At 60.0% G+C, this 23,667-nt stretch overlaps 3 protein-coding genes across 3 annotated transcripts; 1 reads left to right on the top strand and 2 right to left on the bottom strand.

The window, feature by feature from the left end:
• Positions 1–1,317: 1,317 nt before the first annotated feature.
• On the top strand, positions 1,318–6,535 carry PRC1 (protein regulator of cytokinesis 1). The gene is made up of 13 exons (XM_056865765.1): positions 1,318–1,328; positions 1,457–1,589; positions 1,954–2,187; positions 2,269–2,439; positions 2,541–2,690; positions 3,019–3,166; positions 3,256–3,392; positions 3,936–4,031; positions 4,117–4,263; positions 4,529–4,630; positions 5,475–5,576; positions 5,890–5,992; positions 6,495–6,535. The coding sequence occupies exons 1-13, from the start codon at positions 1,318–1,320 to the stop codon at positions 6,521–6,523; spliced, it is 1,563 nt and encodes a 520-aa protein (XP_056721743.1). The 3' UTR covers positions 6,524–6,535.
• Positions 6,536–7,679: 1,144 nt separating this feature from the next.
• On the bottom strand, positions 7,680–10,387 carry RCCD1 (RCC1 domain containing 1). The gene is made up of 7 exons (XM_056865766.1): positions 9,912–10,387; positions 9,431–9,877; positions 9,212–9,333; positions 8,350–8,475; positions 8,122–8,247; positions 7,910–7,939; positions 7,680–7,822 (listed from the first exon to the last, which is right to left on the bottom strand). Exons 1-7 carry the CDS (start codon positions 10,385–10,387, stop codon positions 7,680–7,682), a joined length of 1,470 nt encoding a protein of 489 aa, XP_056721744.1.
• A 3,739-nt stretch (positions 10,388–14,126) lies between these two features.
• Positions 14,127–21,047, bottom strand: UNC45A (unc-45 myosin chaperone A). The gene is made up of 19 exons (XM_056865767.1): positions 20,859–21,047; positions 20,699–20,735; positions 20,185–20,360; positions 20,002–20,094; positions 19,383–19,550; positions 18,796–18,964; positions 18,250–18,420; positions 18,003–18,174; positions 17,298–17,598; positions 17,075–17,169; positions 16,780–16,921; positions 16,458–16,598; positions 16,169–16,296; positions 15,508–15,574; positions 15,298–15,411; positions 15,030–15,145; positions 14,818–14,935; positions 14,573–14,728; positions 14,127–14,390 (listed from the first exon to the last, which is right to left on the bottom strand). The coding sequence occupies exons 1-19, from the start codon at positions 21,045–21,047 to the stop codon at positions 14,127–14,129; spliced, it is 2,817 nt and encodes a 938-aa protein (XP_056721745.1).
• Between the last annotated feature and the right edge of the window lie 2,620 nt (positions 21,048–23,667).

Raw genomic sequence — 23,667 nt, forward strand, 5'->3', positions numbered from 1 at the left:
GCTCCTGCCTCCACCGTCCTCCTCTGCACCTCAGCCATTCATCCCTCGTGCTCCCCGGGGGGCCATGCCCCACAAGCGGCCACAGACAGCAGGCAGGACCCAGGAGGAGGGCAGAGGCTGGGTGCGCCCGCGGGTCTAGAGGCAGGGGGGTGCCCCCCTCCTCCTCCCGGCACACCTGCGAGAGCCCAGAGGGCCCATTTGGCTCAGGGGCCTCTCTGCAGCCATGCTAGGGACGAGGAGGAAGGGTCACCAGGGGAATGAATGAATGAATGAATGAATGCCCTGGTCGAGAGCTACGGCGGCGCGGCTTCATTGGGAGTGCCGCCTGCAGTTCCGGCCACCGTGGTCTCAGGAAGGCCGCGGCAGAGCGCCAGAGGGCGGCCCTTGAAGACCGGGGGGTTTGAACCCCTTTCCTGGGGTGGGGGTACGACAGAGGCTGGTGAAGTTATGCACGGGGTTGGAGATAAATTTCCGCGGCCCCCCCCACCTTGTGGGCACCCAGCGAAGCTGTCGGGCGGCGGGAAGGAGGAGGGCCGGTTTTCATGTGCAGACTTTCTCTGCCACTTAAGGGAGACTCAGACCGGCTTCCAACAGCAGACGCCCTGTGAGGTAGGTGGGGCTGAGAGCTGTGACGGGCCCAAGGTCGCCCAGCTGGAGGAGCGGGGAATCAAACCCGGTCCTGCAGGCCAGAGTCCACCGCTCTTAACCGCGACACCCCGGGAGGGGCAGGAAAGGCCCCGGGAGCCCGTCGGGGAGGGTGTGGGGAGGGGGAGTCCCGCGCGTGCACGGACGGCCACGCGCACAGGCGGCTTCCGGTCGGGGCGCAGCGGGCAGCGGCCGCCACGCCGCTCCTCGCCATAGGGGGCGCCGGGGAGCGGCAGCCCTAGGACTCGGGCATGCGCAGATCAAAGGGGAATACGGCGGGAGGCGGGGAAAGGGCGGGCCAGGACGCCCTCGCCGGGCCCAGCGCGCATGCGCCCATCCCAATTCCGCCGCTCGGCCACCAGGGACCGCCAGCGGGCCCGTTGTTCTCTCCCTCCGACGCCCGATTGGCTGCGGTAAAAGGGCCCTTTGGTTCCCATTGGGTGGAACGCAAAGCTCGGGGGGCGTGGCCCACGACGACCCAAAGCGTCGCAAGGCTGCGACGGGCGAGGAGAAGGAGCAGGCGGCCGTTGTGGGCGGGGCGGCGCCTGGCTCCTGCAGCCAATGGGGGCGCGGCGGGGCCCAGTTTGAATCCGAGGCGGTGCCGTCGCCGGAGAGAGCCGCCGGGGCACGACGGAGCGGGCCGCGGGCGGGCGGACCGGCGGCAGGGCAGGCATGCGGAAGAGGTAGGCCGGCGGGCCGGCGGGCGGGCGGAGGACAGGGCGGGCCGGTTGGCCCCTCTCCCTCCCCCCCCACGGGGCCGGGCTGACCGCCTTCTCCCTCCCTCCCTCCCTCCCTCCCTCCGTCCCTGCAGTGAGGGCCTGGCCAGCGAGTCGGTGTCGTGCCTGCGGGAGGCGCTGGGCCAGCTGCGCGACATCTGGGAGGAGATCGGCATCCCCGAGGAGCAGCGGCTGGAGCGGACCCAGGTGGTGAAGGAGTACGTCCAGGTGAGGCTGTGGCTCCTGCCCGAGGCCGCCCGCCCGCCTGCCCGCCCGCCCGCCTCTCCCCCGGGCCTGAAGGTGGCGGGTGGGGTTCGGCCAGGGCTTTGCCCCGGCTGCTGTGTGCTGACTGTCCCTCCTCCCCCCTCCCCGGCCGCAGGAGCTGCTGGACAAGATGATCGCTGAGGAGCAGCACCTCAAGAACCGGCTGCTGAGGAGCATCCAGGCGTGGCGCAGCCAGCTGGCCACCCTGTGCCGGGAGCTGCAGCTGGCTCCTTCCGAGGTGAGGCGGCAGCTCCCAGGCTGGCTGTGGGCACTGGGGCGGGCAGAGCTTCCGGCTGAGCCCCCGGCTCTCTCCTCCTTCTTCCCGCAGGAGGATGGGGGGGCGACCATCCTGGAGCTGGAGAAGGAGTTGCGCATGCACGTGGAGGCCTTGCTGAAGCAGAAGCAGGAGCGCAAACAGGCCCTGCAGGCTTTGCGGGAGCAGGAGCTGGAGATTTGTGACTTGCTCTCCGTGGCACCGTACGACATCTGCGCCGATGCTGTGCCCAGCCTGGAAGACCTGGACCACTTTCGGCAACACTTGGCATCCCTGGTGGCAGAAAAGGTCAGCTGGCAGGGCCTAGGGGCAGGCGGGGCAGCTGGGGGCGGGCAGGCTTGGGTGCTGACTCCCTGCTTTGGCCCCCAGGATCGCCGGCAAGGGGAGTTTGTGGGCACGAAGCAGAAGATCATCCTCTGCATGGAGGAGCTGGAACACGTTCCTGACACCAGCTTTGAGCGGGACGTTGTGTGTGAAGAGGAAGACGCCTTCTGCCTCTCGGAAGAGAACATCGCCGCTCTGAAAAAACTGCTGCAGCAGGTGAGGGGGGGGTCCACCATGGCGCTTGGGGCTCGGCTGGGCCACCGCTCACTCTGTACTCAGTTCTACCCAGGCTGGTTTCCCCCCCCCCTATTTTCTAGCTGGAGATAAAGAAAGCTCAGAACAAGGCTTTGTGTGAAGAACTGCGCTCCAAAATCCTGGTTCTCTGGGATCGGCTGCACGTGCCCATGGAGGAAAGAGAATCCTTTGTCCCCTGCATGGTGGGGTCTAGGAGCCAGACCATCAGTGCGGTAAGGGCCTTTGGGATCTTGCTTGCAGGCCCAGCTGCAGAGGGGTTAGGCACAAGCAAGGCTTGATCCTTGGGGGGGGGGTTCCTGATTTTTTTACACAACAAGCCCCACAGGACTTGCTCTATCTGTCTAGTTGAGGAGGAGGAGCTTTTTTCAGGGGAGGCTGCTAATCTACAGGGAAAACCATATCCGTTCAGGAGTTTTGCTTCAGGCTCCAGGGGCTCAGGGGATACTGGATTCTCCTGCATAATGCAGAGAACATGGAAGAGAAGAGAGATTGATGGATGGCTGCTTGGCTGGAGAGCAAACCCCAAACTTGTCTCTTTAGCTGCAGTTAGAACTGAATCGTCTGGAGACACTGAAGCTCCAGAATATCCAGAACATGGTGGAGGCCCTCCGGGTGGAGCTGGCGGATTACTGGGACAAGTGCTTTTATGGCAAGGAGCAGAGGGAGGCTTTCCGTCCACTTTATGAGGGTGAGTGTCCATCTGAGGTCAATCTGGCTGTGTGCTTCCTGCCCTCGGGGGGTTTTGTCATCTCCTTTTCCTCCCCCACTCCTTTGCAGATGATTTTACTGAGGAGCTATTGCAACAACATGAGGAGGAAATCGCACGAATAAAGCTCTTCTTTGAGAAGCACCAGGAACTCTTTGAAGCGGTCCGCAAATGGGAGGGGAACTGGCGCCTCTTCCAGGAGCTGGAGGTACTCATTTGTTACGAGGGCCGGATATGACATAAACGTCATTGGGTCGGGCTGGGCCATGTGTACCAGCCCAGATAGGCCTCATGTACCAGCCCGACGCAGTTTTGCCTGCCCACATTGGGGCTGGGGGGTGGCTGGCGAGCCCGGAGGGTACATTGCCCTCCCCAGCCGCCCTGACTTTGGGGGCAGCAGGGGAGGGTGATCTAAGCGCTGGGCTGGAGCCCCCGCATTCTGATTCCTGCTGCCCGTCGGCTCGAAACTCCATGTGGAGGTCCCAGCCGGCACGTGGCGTGGATCAGAAGGCCCCCGCAACCCAGAATTGGGAGCAGTGAGGTGGCTGCCTTGGTTCGCGGGCTGGATAATAGCACTCAAAGGGCCCGTGGTCCTTATCTGATACCCTTGGCTTAGGAGCCCTGCTGGGTGGGCTTGCAGGTGGTTGCTGCCAGGCCTGGCCCAAGGAAGGGGGGAAGGAGGGCAGGTGGGATGGGATAAGGGATGGGAGGCGTGAAGAGCTTGTCTGACTGGATGGCCCTTCCTTTTCAGAGGAAGGCAACAGACCCGAGTCGTTTCACCAACCGAGGGGGCAACCTCTTGAAAGAGGAGAAGCTGCGGGCCAAGCTGCAGAAGACGCTTCCCAAGGTCTGTGGGTCCTGGGGTGGGGGGAGGCTGGCCGGCCAGCTTCCTGCCCCACTGAGCAGTGGCAAGCTTAACTGTTGTGTTTCAGCTGGAGGAGGAGCTGAGGGGTCGGCTGGAGCTCTGGGAGCAAAAGCGCGGCCAAGCCTTCCTCGTCAACGGGCAGCGCTTCATGGAGCACGTGGCAGAGCAATGGCAGATGCACCGCCTGGAGAAGGAGAGAGAGCGGGAGGAGCGGGTGAGTGAGGAGTGGGTGGGTGAGGGGGTCTCTGGGCCATCCCCTGTGGCGCAATGGAACTGGTGGAGTCGCCTGGGGCTCCTCTTCCCACTAAGAGGGGGGGGAGTCCTCCTGCATTGAGTGAGGTCAGGCACCAAGGGCTTCTGGCCACGTACGAGTGGCTCTTGCTCGTTTGCTGCTCAAAGGGCTGGCCCGAAACTCTGTGTTTTGCCTCTGGTGTCCTTCAGGGAACGGGCTTCCAACTGGTTTCCCCCCTTTCTTTCAGCAACTCAAGAAGTCCCGTCAAATTGAGGAAGAAATGATGTATGGCAGCACCCCCAGCAAGCGTCGGGTCTTAGGCCCCCCCACCCCTGGCAAAGTGCGGAAGGTGGGTGTGCACGGCCCGCGGGATCTGGCCCTCTGTGTGCAGAGGTCGCTTTCCAAAGGGGATCATGGAAATAAATGGCTCATCCTTGCCTTGACCTCTGCACCATGGGAACAGGACAGAGGCCGCTTGCCCCCCGCCCCCCCCATGTGTGTGTGTGGTGTGTGTGGTGTGTGTGTGAAGTGCCCTCAAGTCGCAGCCGACTTATGGCGACCCCTTTTTGGGGTTTTCATGGCAAGAGACTAACAGAGGTGGTTTGCCAGTGCTTCCTCTGCACAGCAACCCTGGTATTCCTTGGTGGTCTCCCATCCAAATACTAACCAGGGCTGACCATACACCCCCCCATACACCCTGACTTTTCCTTGGCCTTCTAGTCAAAATCACCCCACCCCCAATATGCTGAGTAACTTCGTCTCTGTTAAAATGCAGATGTTGAGACCACATGCAAATGCAGCAGTTTTTCACCCAAGTTATGAAATCCCTGGGCGGTTTTGGCACTTTGGTCAATTTAAACTGCCACAAGGAGAAACAGAAGGCATCTTTGAGTTTCTCTAGAGAAGAGTCTTAAATGGCTATAGCTAAGCCATCTTTCATTAGATTTTCTTAAAATCTGGGGAAATCCTTTGGATCTTTCAGCTAACACAATCTGGCATTATAACGGAATATTCTTGGTTTCTTGTAAGGAAGCAAGTGGTAGAGAAGTTGGCAGGTTCACTGTGGAAAAAGGGCTAGACCCTCAAATTTTGAGAGTTTTGCCGGTGTGTTTGTCTGGAATGAAGAAGAGTAGGTGATGTGCCTGTGTGGGGGGGTAGGGGTTCACCAGGAGTAACCCTTGTTTTTCTTGCAGCTAAACGCCACAGCAGCCACCCCCAACAGCACCATCCGCTCAGCCTTGGGGGGCTCCGTGTTTCACTCCCCAGCATCACAACCACCCCTCTCTGGAAGCAAGGTGAGCACCTGGCCCCTGCAGGGGAGGACTGACTGCAGCCCCGCTCCCAGGCGGCATTCTTTACCATCCGCCGCTGCTTTCCCAAGCAGATGGGAGGGTTACTCTCACAAAAGAACTGTTGTCCTGCTGTGCACAGCCAGAGGTGGGGCAGCCTCTTATTCAGTCCATGCCCTGCCAAAATAGGATGCAAACCCCGCCCCCATTGTCAGGCAAGCAGCACAGTTCTTGCGAAGGCTGGTGAATGGGTCGAGGTGAGACATTCCATCTGACTGCCAAGAGTTCTAATGGCCACTGTTCCCCTCGGCCTCCACAGTCTCTCCGGACTCCCTGTCGCACGGCTGCCAAGCCATCTCGGCCAGCCCGCGTGGAACACAACAAGGAAAATGTGTCTCAGCTCAACGGAACTTCTCTGAGCGGTGGGTGCACCTCCACAGCCCCTGCCCAGCGTACCCAGAGCATTAATTCTGTTGCCAGCACCTATTCAGAGTTTGCGGTAATTCACCTCTTCTCTAAATGCCCCTCCCCTTGGGCCAAGCACAGGCCTGCTCCGCCCTGTATTGCCTCTGGGACCTGAGCAGGCTGGGTCCCAGCTGTGAGCTGGCCAGGCTTGGCTGCTGCATGTTGCAAGGGCGGGCCGTGGTCTCCTGTGCCCGTGGCTCCCCTGCCTGCCTGTATCGTAGTGCCCGTCGCGTCAGGCAATTGGGGGCAGGGTGTCTGTCCTCTCTCTGCTGCCCCTGTGCAGACTGGCACTCCCTGTTTTTCCAGCCCCTCTGTAAAGCCACGGTTCAGGAGATGACCCTGGCCCAAATTCCCTACTCCGGATGGAGGCTAGTGAGGGGCACAGAGCTGTTCCTTGCCTCCCAGGGTGACACTTACCATGGTGTGGTCCCTAAAGCATGTGCATTTTTCTTTTTACAGCGCGAACTTTCAAAGGCTTCCAAATCTGAGAATCGATCCCGCATTCTTAACTCTACAGTTTCTACTCTTGACAGCTGAAGAGGAAGGAAGAGGTGGGCTCCTCAGCTTCCTACAGCGGCAGCACCTCCCGCTCAGTGGACTCCCCAGCCCTCGACCACATTTCTGACCAGGCCTGTCTCATGGCAGGGAGTGCAGACCTCTTTTAATGCTCGCGCTTCATTCTAGTGCAAAGATTTTATTTTTTAAAGAAAGTAACTGTAAAGATGCAGAAGCCTGCTCCTCAGCCTGAGTTGGGGGTGCTTCTGGACCACCTGTTTTAGTTTCTTGTTGAGGTGTACAAGGATGGACCGCTCTGTAGTCATTTGTGTACAGGTACGGTGTGAGCCTCTGGGCGCTGGCATGGCAGCGCTTTTGGCACTCGCGTGTCCTTAGGTGGCCCAGAGGCAAGCAGGCACTTGGGCCACAGGCAGCGGCTTCCTTGTGAGCAAGGCAAGTGCAGCAGCAGTTCAGGGGGCAAGCCTGGGGCACTGGCAGGAGAACCTTTCCTCTAGGTTACACTGGTTCGGCTGGCATCGTGGGCCCCAGGAAGCTCAGCCTCAGCTGGTTTATTAGCACAGCTCCCCCTCCCCACTGTTGCCTACAGGAAAGGTTGGAGAAGGGCTGCCCCCACCCCCTTTGTGTGGGATGTGGTGGCGGGGAGACTGGGTGTGACAGAGAGAGGTTTTCCCTTCTGCATTTGATTATCAGGGCCTGATTTGCACTTTGTTTTCACTACAGCCCCCATTATTTATTTGGATGCCCTTTTGCTGTCAGGCACATGTTTTTTGTTTCCTATTCTCTCTGCAAGTTGGACACCCCCCACCCACCCTGCTTGCTGAAGCAGCAGACCCTGCCTCCACCACGAAGAAAATTTACTGTAAAGACACCGTAGCTTTATTAATAAAATGAATTATTAGATGCATTATTATTATTATTATTAACTCTGCAGGGAATACAGCAAGAATGACTCTACTGATGGTGGTTTTGTTAAAACTATTTCTCTCCATCCATTCACACACACACCCCCGTCTCGAAGCACCTGTTGGCAAGAATGCTGAACCAACAGACTTTGTTGGCACCTTCTGCAGGCCAGGCAGGGGCTCCTCCGGGCACCCTGCCAGCAACAGGTCTTCTCTGTCTTGTGGGTCAGAGGGGCAGGGCAAGGGCAAAAGTGGTCCACGGCCCACACACCACATCCTCCACCCCAAGGCCCCAGGCCTCGAAGCAGCAGACTTTCTTTGGCCTGTCGGAAGTAGCTGTGGCCCCGTGGCCCAGTTGCCCGTATTTACCTAGGAATAAGCATAGCTGTTAGCCCTTTCTCAGGGGGAGGGCTAGTGCCACGGAGAAGAAGGCAGGGAGCTCATTTTGGGACTTACCCCAGCCCCACGTGTAGAGATCCCCAGTTCCTAAAAGGCAAAAGACAGGCACAGTTCAGGTATTAAGAGCCAAACCTGGATGTCTCTAGCATAAACATAGCCCAAATGCAAGCACCAGCATTGTGCCAAAGGGCATGCCTTGGTGCAGGGGTGGTAAGCCTCTAGCTGGGTGAATCTTTCCTTTCTGACCAGTCACGAGAGCAGCATCTTACGTGTCAGGGCAGCGGTGTGGCGCGATCCACAGCTGACCTTGCTGACATCTGTCCCTTGAGGCATATCCAGCAGCGCAGGAAAGGACTGGATGGAAATGAAGGCGGCTTGGGGGCTCTCGCACTGTGCTGGGGGCCCTGAAAAGAGGCCGCCTTTCAATGCCATGGGCCGCAAGCACACTCCCCGCCCCCCTCCGGTGGATGCCAGCCGGGCACTCGGTCCAGGCTTACCGCCAGATGGTGTTCCGCTGCGGTCGGCCTCTGCTGGAGCAGCCACGGGGCTTTCCGGCACCCCCTTGGCAGGCAGCCCAAGCTGCCCGGACTCGTTCCAACCCCACATATATAAGTCGCCTGCTTCTGTCAGACAGAGAAGGAGACAAGGAGCTCCAGCACGGAAGCAGCCTCCGATGCGCCCTGAGAAAGGGGCAGAGTGAGGCCAGGCCCGCCTGCTTCGGGTGGGTGACTGGATCCAGAAACGGCCCCTGGCCGCCTTGGTCTGCGGCACCACCTCTGGACTGGCGTCCAGCAGCTCCCGAGAGACCAACAAGCCTTCCAGGGCTGAGCTTCCCAGAGCCAAGGCTCCATTTGTCAGAGACCGCGGATAGGGTGGGTCCCACCATCCTGGCAGGAGGCAGAAGTCAGAATCAAAGGCTGCCCTTTGGAATCGTTCCTCATGGAGTACCCCCCACCCCTCCCTTGCCTGCATCTTGCTGTCCGGTGTGGCCATTTCGCCTGGGGTGTGCAAAGGGCGGGGGCAGCAGCAGCTTCTGTTGGCTTCTCATCAACAGCCCAGTTTCTCTGTGCTTGAGGGCGGGAGTGAGCCCCGCAGAGAGCAACAGAATCGTAGAGTTGGAAGGGGCCCCCGGGGTCATCTAGTCCAACCCCCTGTGCGATGCAGGGCATTCACCCCTCCCTCCCTCCCTCCCTCCCTCCCCGCAGTGAGCCCCGCTGCACGCCCAGAAGAGGGCCAAGATGCCCTCCCCTCTCCTCCTGTGCCTGAGGGCATCGAGCCAGCGCTGCCCACCGAGGGCCCATCGCGCCTCCCCTGCCCGCCCGCCCCGCGGGCTCCGGTGCGGTGCGCCCCCGTAATTACCGCTGACGCTGGCGGAGTGCCAGCCGCCGGCCGCCACGGGGCCCATGGGCACCCCCTGCAAGGCCTCCAGCCGCCGCGGCTCGGCGGCGTCCTCCAGTCCTCCGTGGCCCAGCTGCCCGTGCCTGCAAAAGGCGCCGCCCGGGGGTCACCCTGCGGGAAGGGGGAGGGGGAGGGGGAGGGGGAGGGGGGCCCGCCCCCCGCCCCCCCCCGCCTCCTTACCTGCCGTTGCCCCAGGTGAAGAGGTCTCCGGCGGCGTCCAGCAGCACGGCGTGCTCGTGGCCCAAGGCCAGGCGGCGGGCGCGCAGGGCCGGGCAGAGGGGCCGGAAGAAGCCCGGCCGCGGCACCACGTAGCCGCCCGGCACCAGGGGCAGCCCTGCGGGGAGGGGGTCGGGGGGCGGCCCGGGCTCCCCTGCGGCCTCCGCGTCGCGCAGCTCCCGCCGCCACACGGGCCCGCGGGGGTCGAGGGCCGGGCCGGCGGCCACGCGCCACGCCTCCAGCGCGCCCCCGCGCAGCAGCACCACGTGCGTCTCGGAGGGCAGCACGTCGCGGCAGTCCCCGGGCAGGGCCGCCCAGCCCCCCGCGCCCCGCAGCACCGGCGCCGCCCCTGCCGGGAGGCAAGCACAGCGCAGGTTACAGGCGGGGCTCCTTGGGGGGAGGGGGCCCTCCCTCCCTCGCCGCCCCCCGCCCCCGCCGCGCTCACCCACCGGCCGCCGCCAGCCCCACGAAGCTCCAGCTGGGCCGCACCGCCGCCCCCGCGCCGCCGCCCAGCCGCACCGGCTCCAGCCCCGCGCCCCACCCCGCCCGGAAGCCCACTTGGAACCAGCCGCCCCCGACGGCCATCGCCGCCCGCCCCCGAGGCGCGCCACAAGCCAGCCGGGGGGAGGGACGGAGGGAGGGGCTCGCGCGGGGAGGGCGGCGCCGGCTGCCGCTCCCCGCCCCGGGTGGAGAGCAGGCGGCGGCGGCGGCAGCCGTCTGCACTCGCTCGCTCGCCGGGTCTCGGCAGCGCTCTTCTCGCCCCCCCCTCCTCCTCCTCCTCCTCCCGCGAGCAGGCGAGGCAGCCCCACGGGGGCGACCCTCCCTCCCTCCCTCCGGGGGCCGCCTCTGCTGCACCGCCGAGAGCGGGAAAGCCCCCTGCCCGGCCGTCTCCGCTCCCCGCCGCGCGAGGAGCACGGGCATCGGGGCGCGGCCCCCAGGCCTCCCCCCCTCCAGAACTCTTCCGAGCTCAGGCGGAGATGCCGAGTTTTATGGGGGGGGGGAAATAAGTGACAGGCACACACACACACACACCCCTATTTGCACAGCAAGAGCCAAAACTAGGAAGTGCCAAAAAAGACTAACCCCCAAGAAGGCCCACCCCCCCACACCTTATAGACTCGTGTTCCTTCTCTCTTCCCTGACAGTGACGCCACTAAACCCCTAGAGCCTTTCTTCCTCTGTCCATCTGCAGAGCTACAGGGCCAAAGGGCCAGGCTTACTCATTGACCCCTGGGCATCTCCCTCGGACTGCCTGCAAGTTCTGGGGGAAATACTCCCTGACCTTTGGCAGAGCCTCTGCTGGAAAAAAAAAATATATATCAGGCGTATTTTTTGGGCGGGGGGAGGTTGATTCCAAGAAAGAACTTTACTAGCTCAAAGGTCCATCTCACACATTGTGGGCTCCAGCTTACAAAAAGCTCAGGGTGGGGGTGGGTGGGGGGAGTGCAAGATTCCACCCATGGCGTCCCAGGATACATTCTGAGAGAGCCAAGCAGGGGCCGAGGCAACACTCAGTTGAGATCCCTCCCACTGGGGACGGCCCTTGAGAATTGCCTGGTAAAAGTGGCACAGCACACAGCCACACACATACACGCAGGCATTTTCCCCATCATCCCTCCTTCCTGCCCAGTTTTGTGGGGAGGGGGGTTGTGTTTGTCTGTTGCACACCGTGGAGTTTGGCTTTAGCCGTGTGCTTCTAGCATTCCACAGAATATGCACAATTAAATTGTTCGGGTGGGCATTCAAGTAAAGGGGAAAGGGCTGTGGTAAAATAGAACTGGTTGGGAGGGCCCTGTTCTCAAACTTATGGCAGCACTCACGGTGTAATTATCTTGTACTTACGGCACTGTTTTCTAAATTCTGCCACCCTGCTCCTCTCTGCAGAGATGTGTCACTCTTACCCTGCTTGTTCTATGTCTCACAGTTTCTATTGCATTATTTTTAAAATGTGCAATCTGCCTTGGGTCGTAAGCAGACTCCCCAGCCCCGAGGTAGTTAAGCACTAGCTGTTTAAACGCCCCAGAGAGAAAAATCAAAGGCCTGGGTGCCTTCTAAACCTGTCCCCTGATTTGTGAACAGGCCGGGGGGGGGGGTGTCTGCTATTTGTGACTGTGAACTTAGGCAGATCATGAGAGTGAGGGGCATCTTGGCCACCTTCTGGGCATGGAGTAGGGGGTCACTGGGGGTGTGTGGGGGAGGTAGCTGTGAATTTCCTGCATTGTGCAGGGGGTTGGACTAAATGACCCTGGTGGTCCCTTCCAACGCTGATTCTATGACTGTTTTCCTGGTGGTTTAAAATCTGCTCTACCTTGTCTTGGCAGCTGCAACTCTATTTTGATGGTAGTGGATTTACTTTACTATGTTGTGCTTGATGTTCTATACTTTCACTTTCTTACTGCAGCCACTGCTGCTGCACTAAAATAGAAAGCGGAGATATAAACTGAAACAAACAAGCAAAACGTTTTCAGGCTTAGGGGAAGGGTAACAAAAACACTTATAAAATCATCTATATTTTTTCCTCTGAACATTAGGAAAGGCGCAGCTTTTTAAAAAAGGCATGGATTGATGGAGCTTACGGAACTCCTTGCTCCAAGATTCACTGGTGACCTGCCAAAGCTCTATATATTTAATGTTAGAAGTATAGATTATTAACAAACTGAAGCATGGATCTGAATTCCTAGTTACAATTTAAGGCTTCAAATGTGAGCCTGAAGAAGGCAGACATGTGTGAAAAACAAGTTGTTTGTGAGACAGGATATTAAACCACAGAAACTACAAAACAAGGTCAGACATTGTATAACTTGTCAAGGTTAACGATAATGCCAAGTAGTGGAAAACAGGTCTATCTGTTTTCGTGGTTGCTTAAGTATTTTCCCTAGCTTTCAAGTCTATTATGATAATGACTTATTTTGTCTTCGTGATTTCAAGTCAAAATGTGAATAACAGCTTTGTCTTTGGTGGTTAACAAGCCTTGAAGATGAAAGTGTGAGAATTGGGAATTTATTTTGAGAAAGGGTATTATTCCTATGTCATCTGTTTGTCTGACATGAGATCAAAGTATGGGAAAGGTATCTGATTAGGGAGGTTTTGTCTTATTGATAATGTCTTTTGATTCTCATTGGTTCTCATAACAGATGACCACTGAAAAAGTATATAAAGGGGCTTGAGAGTGTGAAAAGTTGGGAGATTCTTCACGCATGCTTGTATGCTGTTTGGGTAAGGCTCCCCACCATGACTCTCTAATGGTATTTAACTTTCAATACTTTCACTTTGTACCTGTACCCAGATCTATACTATTTTGCTAGAATATGTTAATTTTTTTCATGTAATCATCTCTCATATATTTTTGTGTTTTTATATTTTAATATATTATACTGAAGTAACTACAATAAGGCCCTGACCTGGATGACCCAGGCTAGCCTGATCTCGTCAGATCTCAGAAGCTAAGCAGGGTCAGCCCTGGTTAGTATTTGGATGGGGGACCACCAAGGAATACTAGGGTTGCTATGCAGAGGAAGGCACTGGCAAACCACCTCTGTTAGTCTCTTGCCATGAAAACCCCCAAAAGGGGTCGCTATAAGTTGGCTGTGACTTGACGGCACTTCACACACACACCTACAATAAAAGGGTATTTTTTAATTCAAAGTTTGTATCATTGCTTGGGGTGACTGGTTAAATTAGATAAAGTATTTTTCAGTGAAATACAATATCTAAAAACCTTAGTCACCTATCACAGCAAATGACCACTTCACCACCACAGTCAGCGGTCCACTTCCAGGGGTGGACAGACAGCTCACCCACCCCACTTGCAAAAGGCATCTCGCGAGCACAAAGAGCCAACAAGGCCCCGATCCTTAACCACTAGCCTTTGGCTGAAGATGCATTCACTGCTCCACGGCAACAGGCAACTTGCCCTGCTTGCTGGGTACGCGGCGAGGGAACAGGAGCCACACTTGAACCTGGGCAACTGAATGGGTCAGCAGGCCCAGAGGAGGGCTTTGCCCTGAAGTGGGAGTCATCGAGAATCCCCCACAGCCCACCATGAAGGAGTTCAGGCATTCCCTTCAGTAGGGGTGTCTGCGACACAGACAAAGACACACACACACCAATTCCCTCCTGAACTTTTTAAAATTTTAGTGTTTACAGAGTCAACAAGTATAATGCTGAAAATCTGTTGGCTAAACAAGCATCACAGAAAAGATGTGTGCATATTTTCCTGCAGCATTGTGTGTCAGTCAGGTGGTTAATTTCACCCTGCATTTGGTACCAAAAAGTAGACCCTACACCTGTGGTTCTATTAGCCACAGAGAGGTCTGGTCCAAAGGGAGAGCTCCACCCCAAGGTGAGAGCAGGAATGGACAAGCATGAAGGAAGGGGGCAGCAAGCAGCCCCCCCCCCCAGAGAGAGGAACCCTAACGCTGAAGCTCCACGCATCTCCAAGTGGCAGCCCCAGCAGGCCGCAGCTATGAAGAGCTCACCGTCACCAGCCACGAGCGCCCACGATAGCGCCTCCTCTGGGGCAGGCTCCATCTATCCGCCACTCTGCTGCAGAGAACCCCTGGAACGGCCCACGGGGGATCAGGCCCTAGCCCCTCTTCCCAGCAGTGGCAGCACACAGCCAGAGGCAGAAGCAGCGCGTGTGAGGGAGGGGAATCGCCTCTCATTCCCCACCAGCAGCACGGGGCTGGATCAGGCCATAGGTGACCGCCTGGGCCAGGCACTCCTTGGCAGGCTGGGCCACTTGGGGCTTGTCCTCCAGCCCGGCAAGGACCGCCAGGATCTCCAGCATCTCGCTCTCCATGAGCTTCTCTGCCAGCTCCTTCTCAGCGGCGACCATGTTCCTCACCACGACTACGCCTCGATGCTGCAGCTCGGTGCTGGTGCTCAGCAGCAGGGCCTGCAGGATCTCCAGCCAGTGGGCTGTCTGGGGAGCGGAAAGAGGGGCAGCTGGGAAACACGCGGCTAGGCCCTGCCCTGCCCCACCACGCTCACCTTTCAACAACCCCTCCCCCCACCCCCTGCACCCTTCACTCAGCCCTGGGCACCGGCAGTGCCGGCTACCCTCCAGGCACCAGGCAGGAGCAGGGGGAGCCCCACCTCACTCACCGCTTGGGGAATGCGGGCGCAGGTCTGGGGAAGCAGGGAAGTGAGCACAGCCAGAGTCCCTGCTGCTGCCCTCCGGAGCCGCTCGTCCTCCTCCCCGCTGTACAGCACCATCAGCTTCAGCCGGTCGCTCCCTTCAGCCAGGAACAACTTTGCCACCTGCACGGCAGCAAGCAAGCAAGCAGGCGCTCACTCACAGCACAGGCAGAAGCCCCCCCCCCCCGCCTTGCCTGTGCCCGCCTGCTCACCTCCGGGCTGAGGGCCAAGTTGCACATGCACTCGGTGGCTGCCAGGCGGATCATCTCGTGCTCCTCAAACATGTAGCCCTCGACCATGGGCACCGCCTTCTCCTTCACAATCTTCAGTCTGCAAGAAAGATAAAAGGGAGGCAGGCGCACCTAGGCAACACGGCCAGGACCGGAGGGCCCCCGCACCCACGCCCTCCTCCTGGCCCCCTCACCTGAGCCGTTCGCTGGTCCCTGCCAGATTGGTGAGGGCCATCAGCCCCTCAAAGTTCTGCAGTCCCGTGCGCTTTAAGTGCAGGAGGCCCACCAGAGGCCGAACCACTTCGTAGACCTGCGGCGCAAGAGAGCCAGGCTCAGGTGGAGGGGAGGAAGGGCTGGGTGGCCAGGCAGGGAGCCCACAGCCCCCTGCTCCCCTCTCCTGAGCCCACGCAGCCGGCCCACAAGACAGCGCCACCCACACAGCCCCCGATGGCCCACACTGACTCGCTCGCCAGGGAAGGCCATCTCCGGTGAAGTCGTGATGGTGATCTTGGCGAGCGCCTGCGCTGCTCTGGTCTGCCCCGCTTCCATGCCATCCAGGGCCAAAGGGATCAGAGCCTGGGAAGGGAGAAGCGAGAGGCATCGTTGCAGTCGAGGCACAGAAGGACGGGCACAGGCGGACGGGCACAGGGGGACGGGCGGGGCCATGCTTACCTTGCCCCCTCCATGGGCTACCACAACCCCTCTGTCCTCTGGGTCCTCCACTAGAGCAAGGAACACCCTGAGAAACAGAAGAGTCACCGTGAAAGGCCCATGGCGACAACTGCCCCAGGAACCAGCAGGCCCTGCTGCGCCCGCCCTCCGCCCACCTTCGGATTGTGCACACAGGGACTGGCCCCCCGGCAGCAGCCCAGGCCTGCGACTAACAGCGCTGAAAGGTTCAAAGCAGCCAGGAGAGCCTGCACCGTGGCCAGAGAAGCCATGCTGGGGGGGAGGGGAGGTGTCAGAGGGTACCCTAAAGCAAATCCTGTCTGGGCCAGAATCCTAATGGTGGCATTCTGCCTTTCCTCTACAGGGCCTAGGGCGGCACATCAAGAGCCATCTCCACAGTGCCCATGCCGCTTTGTGAGGACAAGTTGATCCCAGAGCAGCTCTTGCAGAGCTGGCACACAGCCCTGACCCCCGGCGCCCAAGGACACCAGCATAGTTTCGGGTAGACGCGCAGCACGCCCTGCCTGCAAGGGCTGCCTCGGGGCGAGGTGTGCTCATTGCTGGGCTGCTTCAGGAAAAGGGATGAGAGCTCCAGCGTAAAACTCAAGCTGGCCACTTGCCACCAGGGAGTCTCAAAGCCTGCCGGGGAGGGGTGAAGCCTCACCTGGAAATCAGCTCCCGGCAGGAAGCGCTCAGGGCAGTGCTCTCGTTCTTCACCATGCAGCTGAGAGCTGACACCACCCCAGCAGCCAGCAGCTTCTGCACACGCCGGCGTACAAACTCCGGCTTGTCCTGGGCAGTCAGAGACGACCAGGAATGAGGGAAGGGGCCACAGGAGTCTGTTCCCCCTTCGCCACCCCAACACTGTGTGTGTGTGTGTGTTAGTTAGCCCCCTCCACGCTCCTTCCCTGAAGCACCGGGGGGAGCCCCGCCTTCCCTGCCCTGCCGCTGACCTTTGGGTGCTTCTCGGGGATGTGCTGCTTGGCATACTTGGCCAGCTCCACCATCTGGGGGTCCAGCTCCTCCTGGTCGTAGCTGCTGGTGCAGTTTACCATGGCAGAGGTCACAGCGAACATCACGGCCTGATTCTCTGACTGAGGGGAGGAGGAGGAAGAAGCAATGCGGCAACCCCATTTCCTGGGCCAGCCCCACAAGCACCTGCTTCTGGAGACTGACTGAAATGAACGGCGGATGCAGGAAGCTCCAGGACGCGCCCCCCCCCCCCATGCCCAGCCCAAAGCAGCACTCCATAGCCCCCGCCCGCTCCCGCCGCACCCTCGCCAGCTGGAAAAGTGCCTGCAGAGCCACTTGGTCCTCCACGAGTTCTTCCTTCACGTCCGCATCCAGGGTGAGGTACGCCAGGCCCTCTGCCGCCCAGTGCCGCGTGCTGCCACCCACAGCCTCGTTGCACAGCCACCTGGGAGAGGGGAGCACGGGATCAGCACAGAGAACAAGACACGCCCCCTCACCTGTGCCACGCAGACGGCAGCACCCGCCCAGCCTGCCAACCCTTCTGATCTCAATTTGCCGCAGCCTCCCCACCCCAGGGGGGGGGAGGGGAAGCACTCACTTGCGGCACTGCTTGGCCAGCTTCAGAGTTGAGCCTTCTGCAAACTGCTTCATGCTGAAGTCCGTGCCTCCCGCTGACCCCAGTTTGCAGAGGCCCTGGAAACAGAAGGAGCCGCTGCAGCAGGGCGGAGGGGAAAGTGCCCACACATCCCCGTCCCGGCCTTCTTCCAGGAGGAGCAAAAGACTCCCCCAGGAACCAGGCCCTGCCCCCCACCCCTGCTCACCACCAGAGCACGAATGCGAATGCTGTCACGCTCGCTGCGCTTGTAGATCTCCTTCAGTAGCGTGACGCCATTGGCAGTGATAAAGGAGGCCCGCTTGGCCTTGTCCGCCGCGTGGATTAGGGCTTCCACAGCCACCAGCTGGTCGGCCTCCCGCGAGGAGGCACACAAGGACAGGATGCTCTCCATTATGCCGTCCAGCTCCAGCACCCGGTTCCCAGCCTCCGAGGGGCCCTGCAAAAGGCACGATACGGCCCGAATGGCCTGCAGCTTTCCAGCCATCTCCTCGCCCTGGAACCAGCCCCTGGAAGGGAAAAGAGCCAGGAATTCACTTCTGATGCGAAGTAATTAAAGACTGTCAGCAAACCACCATGGCACAAAACAAAGATGTGCAGCACAACTAACCGCTGGGCATTTCTCAGCAACTCGAGCCCTTTTCCCCAACTATTAACTAAGCTGACATCGTGGAATGTTCAAAAGTCTGATTTGAGAAAACAGTTGTCAAGCGACTGAATGGCAGCCAGCGGATCTGTCCGAGAGCAAACTAAGCAGAACGTGCTTGTTCCCAAAACACCTAGAGCAGAGGAAGAAGTCCGCTCTAAGAAGGGCCCCCACCCTCGGGCCCTCTGCCCTGTGCCTCCTCTTCCTGCCAAGAGCATGTGGGACTGGGCTGCCAGAACCAGAGCGGCTGGCCCCAAAGTCTCCTACCGGATGCAGTTCTCACAGAGCAGGTGGAAATTCTCCCGTTCCACATCGCATTTCAAGTCCCCGTAGAGCTTGCTGAGCAGGACGGCAGCGCTCAGGTGGCTGTTCTCTGTCACACGCAGGCTGCCAGGCACATGGGCCACAGCACCTCCCACGGCCAGGATCTCCTTGAGACCTGCAAGGACACGGGCCCAGTGAGGCTCCTAAGGATCCTATGGGTGCTACAGACGCACAATGCCCACGTCCTTACCCTGATCGATGACCCAGAGGGTCAAGCTGTTGTTGGGCTCCCGCAGCAACTTCCGAGGCACCACGCCAACCAGCAAGTTAAGTATGCTGTCGCGGCCGTAGGAAGAAACACTCTCCCGGGCCAGGGCTTCCAGCAGCTGTTTGAGGAGCAATTTCAGCTCTCTGGATGTGTCTGAAGGAAGAGCAATAGAGAGGGGCATCTCTATCTTCGCTCGTACTACCCAGGATGGCAACCACAAACTGAACGCAGACTGGACACAGCAGCTAGTGTGATGTAAATTAAAAGCTCAGGCCAAACTGTACTTCTTTTCCAAAAATGCAAGGCAGGTAATTCTCCTCTCCAGTTTAAGAGCACAAAGGCCAAGATACTGGTCTACCAAATCCAATCTGAGATAACCTCCACAGACTAGGAAGGAGCCCATAAGGGAATCCCCAATTCTCAGGGAATATGACTTCACCAAATCATCCCTGGAAGAGCCCTTCCCTTCCCTGGTAAGAAACACTGGCAGCCCTACCCAGATGTGCACCAGAACAACCAGGGACTCACCAGACACCACGGCTTCCTCCTTGTTGCGTACCTCCCTCTGCAACCCCTCCTTAAGGGAATCGAACATGACCTGCAGCAGGCTATAGGTGGCCAGTGAGATCTGCTCATCCTCCAACTCCAGCACGGAACAGAAGCGCCGAGGCCCCAGCGCAGTCAAGATTGCCACAGTCTGCAAGACAGGGTCAGAGATGCTGGGCAGCATCCAGGGCAGCCTCTGCTCCTCCTCTCTCTGTGCGGACAGTTCTTGACGAGCACTTGGGGAAGAAGCCACACCCTACCCCTAAGGTCAAGAATGACTGCAGGCAACAGAATATGACCACTGCTCTCTACCCACAAAAGCCTGACCCTACCCGCCATGAGAGACATTTCAGCAGCTGGGGTTACACCCAAGCCAATTTCTGTACAGGGGAGCCACTGCAAGCAGGCGGGTGTTGAACAGATGAGTAAGAGCCAGGCTAGGCAAACCGGACATAATGAAGCAAATAAGTACAAGCAGCCTCTTTGGCCACTCCCACAGGACAGCTGGGGATCTGCTCACCAGGCAGGTGCTCCTCGGATACAGCAGTTCTCAAAAGCCTGACACTTACCCGGGAACGATGGCCCCGGCAAAGGCCAGTAAAGGTACGCAGAGCTGCCAGGATCATATCGAGCCGCTCCGTGTCCAGCAGTTCCAGAAGCAGATGTACCCCATCGTTCTGGAAAATTTTCTCAGCACCAGGCTCCTCTCGAGCCAACACTATCAGGTTCTGGGCTGCCTGGCCGGGGGAAGAATAATTCAGTCTGGCAAACGACCCCCCCTCCCCATCTTATGGAATAACTTCCTGCCAAAGGGACCCCCACACAACAGGCACTCTTGCAGATGTTGGCCAACAAGACCGGCCCTGCCCCTCCTCCCCCCATCTGGTACTTTGATCCAAACCAGGACCAGTTGTACCCTGCAGCCACAAAGCCACAACCCGTAACGTATAACGTAAAGCCCAGGCGAACGAGGGCACTGGGCAAACTGTGCTGCTGCTTCCGTGAGGCGTGGAGCCAGCGCCTGCCCACCAGCCACCACGGACCCTCTGCTTCTGGCTGTGGACTCATGTCCCTGCGCACAACCTCTGCAGACAGCTTCTGACTTTCCAGAGAGCTGACTCAAGAGGGCCCACCCCACTGCTGCATGCCCAGCCCCACTTCTCATCCCCCGCGCAGGATGAGCCCTACCTTCTGCTTCTTGTCTTGATCCTTTTCCTCAGGGTCCAGCAAGACCTTAAACATCTGTTCCACTTTCGAGTCGGTTGAGGTCACGGCTCTCACCTGAGACAAAGGAAGGAAAGGGCAGGTAAGGGGAGTAGTGAGCGCCTGTTCTGCAAGCACGGGCCCATGCCGCCCCGCCCCGCCACCCACCTTCTCGTGCATGCGGCTGCCCAGGTCCCGCAGCGCCTCCTGCAGGGCCCGGTTCTTGGGCTCCAGGCTGACGCAGCGCTGAAGATCGGAGAAGGCCTGGTCCATCCGGCCCAGCTGCTGCAGGGCTTGGCTGCGCCGGAAGAGCCCCTTCACGTCCCCGGGGTCGGCGTCGATGGCTGCCCACCACAGAGAGAGAGAGAAAGAGAGGTCAGCAGGGAGGAATGGAGGCAGCCGGCGGCTCCCTCTCCCCTCATTCATTCACTTGCTTTGTTTACTTGATGTCCGGCCTTCCTCCCCAACCGGTTCCGTCACTCTCCTCTCCTCCAGCTTGCCCTCACAACCACCCTGTGAGGCAGGCTAGGCGGGGCGTCCGGGACCAGCACGAGGTCTCCCAGCAAGGTTCCCTGGCAGAGGGGAGGGGACTCCGACCCGTGCCTGCCCGACCCCGGGCGGGGGCCCACGACACTCCCCGCCACCAGGCCACGGCCCGGCCCTCGCAGGGCCCCCTCCTCACCTTCGGAGGCGTCCCGCTCGGCCTGCGCGAAGTCCCCCTGCCCGGGGAGAGAGAGGGAGAGAGGGAGAGACCCTCGGTCACACGGGGCCGGGAGCCATGGCAACGGCCGCCCCCTCCCCCCTCCCCCCTCCCCCCTCGGGGCCCGCCCGCCCGCACGCACCCGCTTGAGGTGGCAGGCGGCGCGGTTGCGGTGCAGGGCGGCGCGGTCGGGCTGCGGGGGCCCGAGGCTGAGGGCGCGCGCGTAGGCCTCCAGCGCCTCCTCGTAGCGGCCCGCCTGGAAGTGCTCGTTGCCCGCCCGCCGCAGCGCCCGCCCCTCCCCGCCATCGCCATCGCCCCGGCCGTCCGCCATCGGCCCCCGGCCGCCCGTCTCCCCGCCACGGTTTCCGTTTCCGGGAGGCGGGGCCAGCGCCGCTGCGTGGTGGGCGTGGCGTGGCGCTGCACGCACGCCCCGCCCCCCTCGCCGGGGAGGCCGGCGGGGCTGTCAGTCACCCTGCGGCGGAGGCGTCGCCCCAGCAGCTGCAGCAAAAGCAGCAGCGCCCCCTACCGCCCGCCCCGCAGAGGCGCTCCGGCCTGCCTGCCTGCCTGCCTGCCTGGGCGCGGGGGACGAGCAGCGGGACTTCCGGGCCGCCGGATTTCCGTATAAGCTAAACAAGCTATAGCTGAGCCCCCCCCCCCCTCTCTCTCTCTCTCTCTCTCGGGGGCCACCCACAAAATTTAAAGGACAACAAAACTGGACGTGCATTGTGTTTTGTTTTTGCCAAATGCCACTGTGGTTTGCATTATTAAGTTTGTTATGAATAAAAAACCATTTTAAGTTAGAGCTTAATAATTATTTCACTATTAATATGCTGCTTCTTAACTGTATTTCAGTTCAACAATTACTTTGATAAAATACATATTTTGTGATGTGCAAATGGCTTTAGGTACCTATTAGGTCCATAAATCACCACAGAGCATATGTTCAACACAAAAAACAGCAACGATTTGTTGTTGACAAAGGACCCGCACCCCCCCCAGCTCCTTGGAGGGGGGGAAAGGCTACAGTAGGCAGCCCCCCCCCAGCACGAGCAGGGAAAGGGGCGAAGAGCAGGGGGGGCCGGTGGCGCAGCAGCAGCCCTGGAGCCCCGCAGGCTGCCGTCCGGCTGCAGGAAGGGGGAGGCAGGAACCCCACCGGGCGGGCAGCATCCCTACGCCTCCTTGAGCCACGGGGCCCGGCTGCACTTACGGCCCAGTTCTGCAGGGACCCGGGGGCGGGGGGGCCGGGGAAAGCCGAGGTTTTGCTGCCCTGAGCCCGTCTGCCGCAGTCCCTACTGGGCTTAGGAGGCGCACAGGAGGCCGCCCGGGGCTGCCGGCCACTCGGGCTGGCCTTGAACCCACCAACTCTACCCTAGAGCGTAGTCGCTGACCTGGGGCCGGTGGCCTTCTCAGGGCGGGTGTGCATACGCACAAAGCCCCCCGCCCACCCACCCCTGCTCCAAGCTCCCCACAGGAACACCAGGATGCAAATAAGCAATGACCTCTGAGAAGAAGAAGAGTTGGTTTTTATATGCCGCCTTTCTCTACCACTCAAGGGAGAATCAAACATGCTCACAATCCCCTTCCCTTCCCTTCCCCCCCCAACAGACACCCTGTGTGGTAGGTGGGGCTGAGAGAGTGTGACTAGCCCAGGGTAACCCAGCCGGATTCATGTGGAGGAGTGAGGAAACTAATCCAGTTCACCAGGTCAGAGTCCACTGCTCCAAACCACCGCTCTTAACCACCACACCACGCTGGCCTTGACCGTGGCACACAGAGGACAGGTGGGCCAACCACAGATGCCCTCAGCTGTAATGGCAGGGTGGTCCTGGTTGCTCTAAGAGGCCGCGCTGAGCCCCTGCCTCCCTTTGGGGTGGGAAGACTCCAGGGGCCTTCCGAGGCCGGGGCAGGAAGCCAGCTGACAGAAGCCCCCCCCCTCTTGCTTCTCAGCCCCCCCACACACACACACACATCCTTCCCTTTGCCTGCTCAACACACGGCTTCCTGCTGGCTTGGCTGCCGAGGCCAGGATCGTGCCCACAGGGCCCGTGAAACATCCCGTGGGCACAACCTTGCCGTGTTTTGTGTGGCAACATTGGCGCCTCCCCTGCTCGGGCCCAGATGCATCCCTCCACGCGTGGAGTTTCCTCTCCTGTGTGTGATACTGGATCACGCTGCCCTCCACTGACTGAGGCAGAAGGGAGGCAGAGACACCCTGTTTCCCGCTCTTACCTTCTTGCCCGAGTGACCGGTAAGAGCAGGCTGCCCTCCCCACCCCCAGCCACACGCAGAGGCCGGCGGCAGCCCTTTGCCAGACGCCCCAGCAACTTCGCTAACACTACCTGCCCTCCCACTTAGCGCTGGCTGCACCTGGGCGTGCGCTCGCTGCTGGCCACAAAGGTCCCCTTCCACAAGTGCTGCCGGTTTCCTTCTGCCCCTCCACCGGCCAGCTGCAGCCTCCCTCTCTGCGGTCAGCCTTTGCCCCAGGGGGAGGGGTGCTCCTGCCGCTTGCTATTCGTGCCTGGGCCACCCCCACAGCATGCCGCCTGTGGCTCCAGCATAACCCCATGTACAGCGCATCAGTTACAGCATGTGTGTGCCTTCCCACTCACGCATGCGGGCAGCTCCTCCTCTCCCAACCCCATCCTTGCACCGCGGCCTCTCCATGGATGGAGCCCACAGCAGGTACCAGCGGTGGCTTTCCCCTGCTCAGTTGGCAGCACACTGCCCAGGGAACTCTCTACCCCCGTTGGTTGATGCTGGCCCCCGTGCCAGGCACTCCAGAGGCAGACGCGGGCAGATGGGAGACAGCGTGTGCCCCAGGCTCTTGGCAGCCTTGCCTAGACGAGGGTCTTTGCAGTATTGACCTGCGCTTCAGGGTGATGGCAGTTTGGAAAGAGACCCAAGGCCAAGCAGGCCTCAAGCCCCACCTTCGCTACGGACACAGCGGGGCT

Source organism: Euleptes europaea, chromosome 20, assembly GCF_029931775.1.
Source record: "Euleptes europaea isolate rEulEur1 chromosome 20, rEulEur1.hap1, whole genome shotgun sequence".
Lineage (NCBI taxonomy): Eukaryota > Metazoa > Chordata > Lepidosauria > Squamata > Sphaerodactylidae > Euleptes > Euleptes europaea.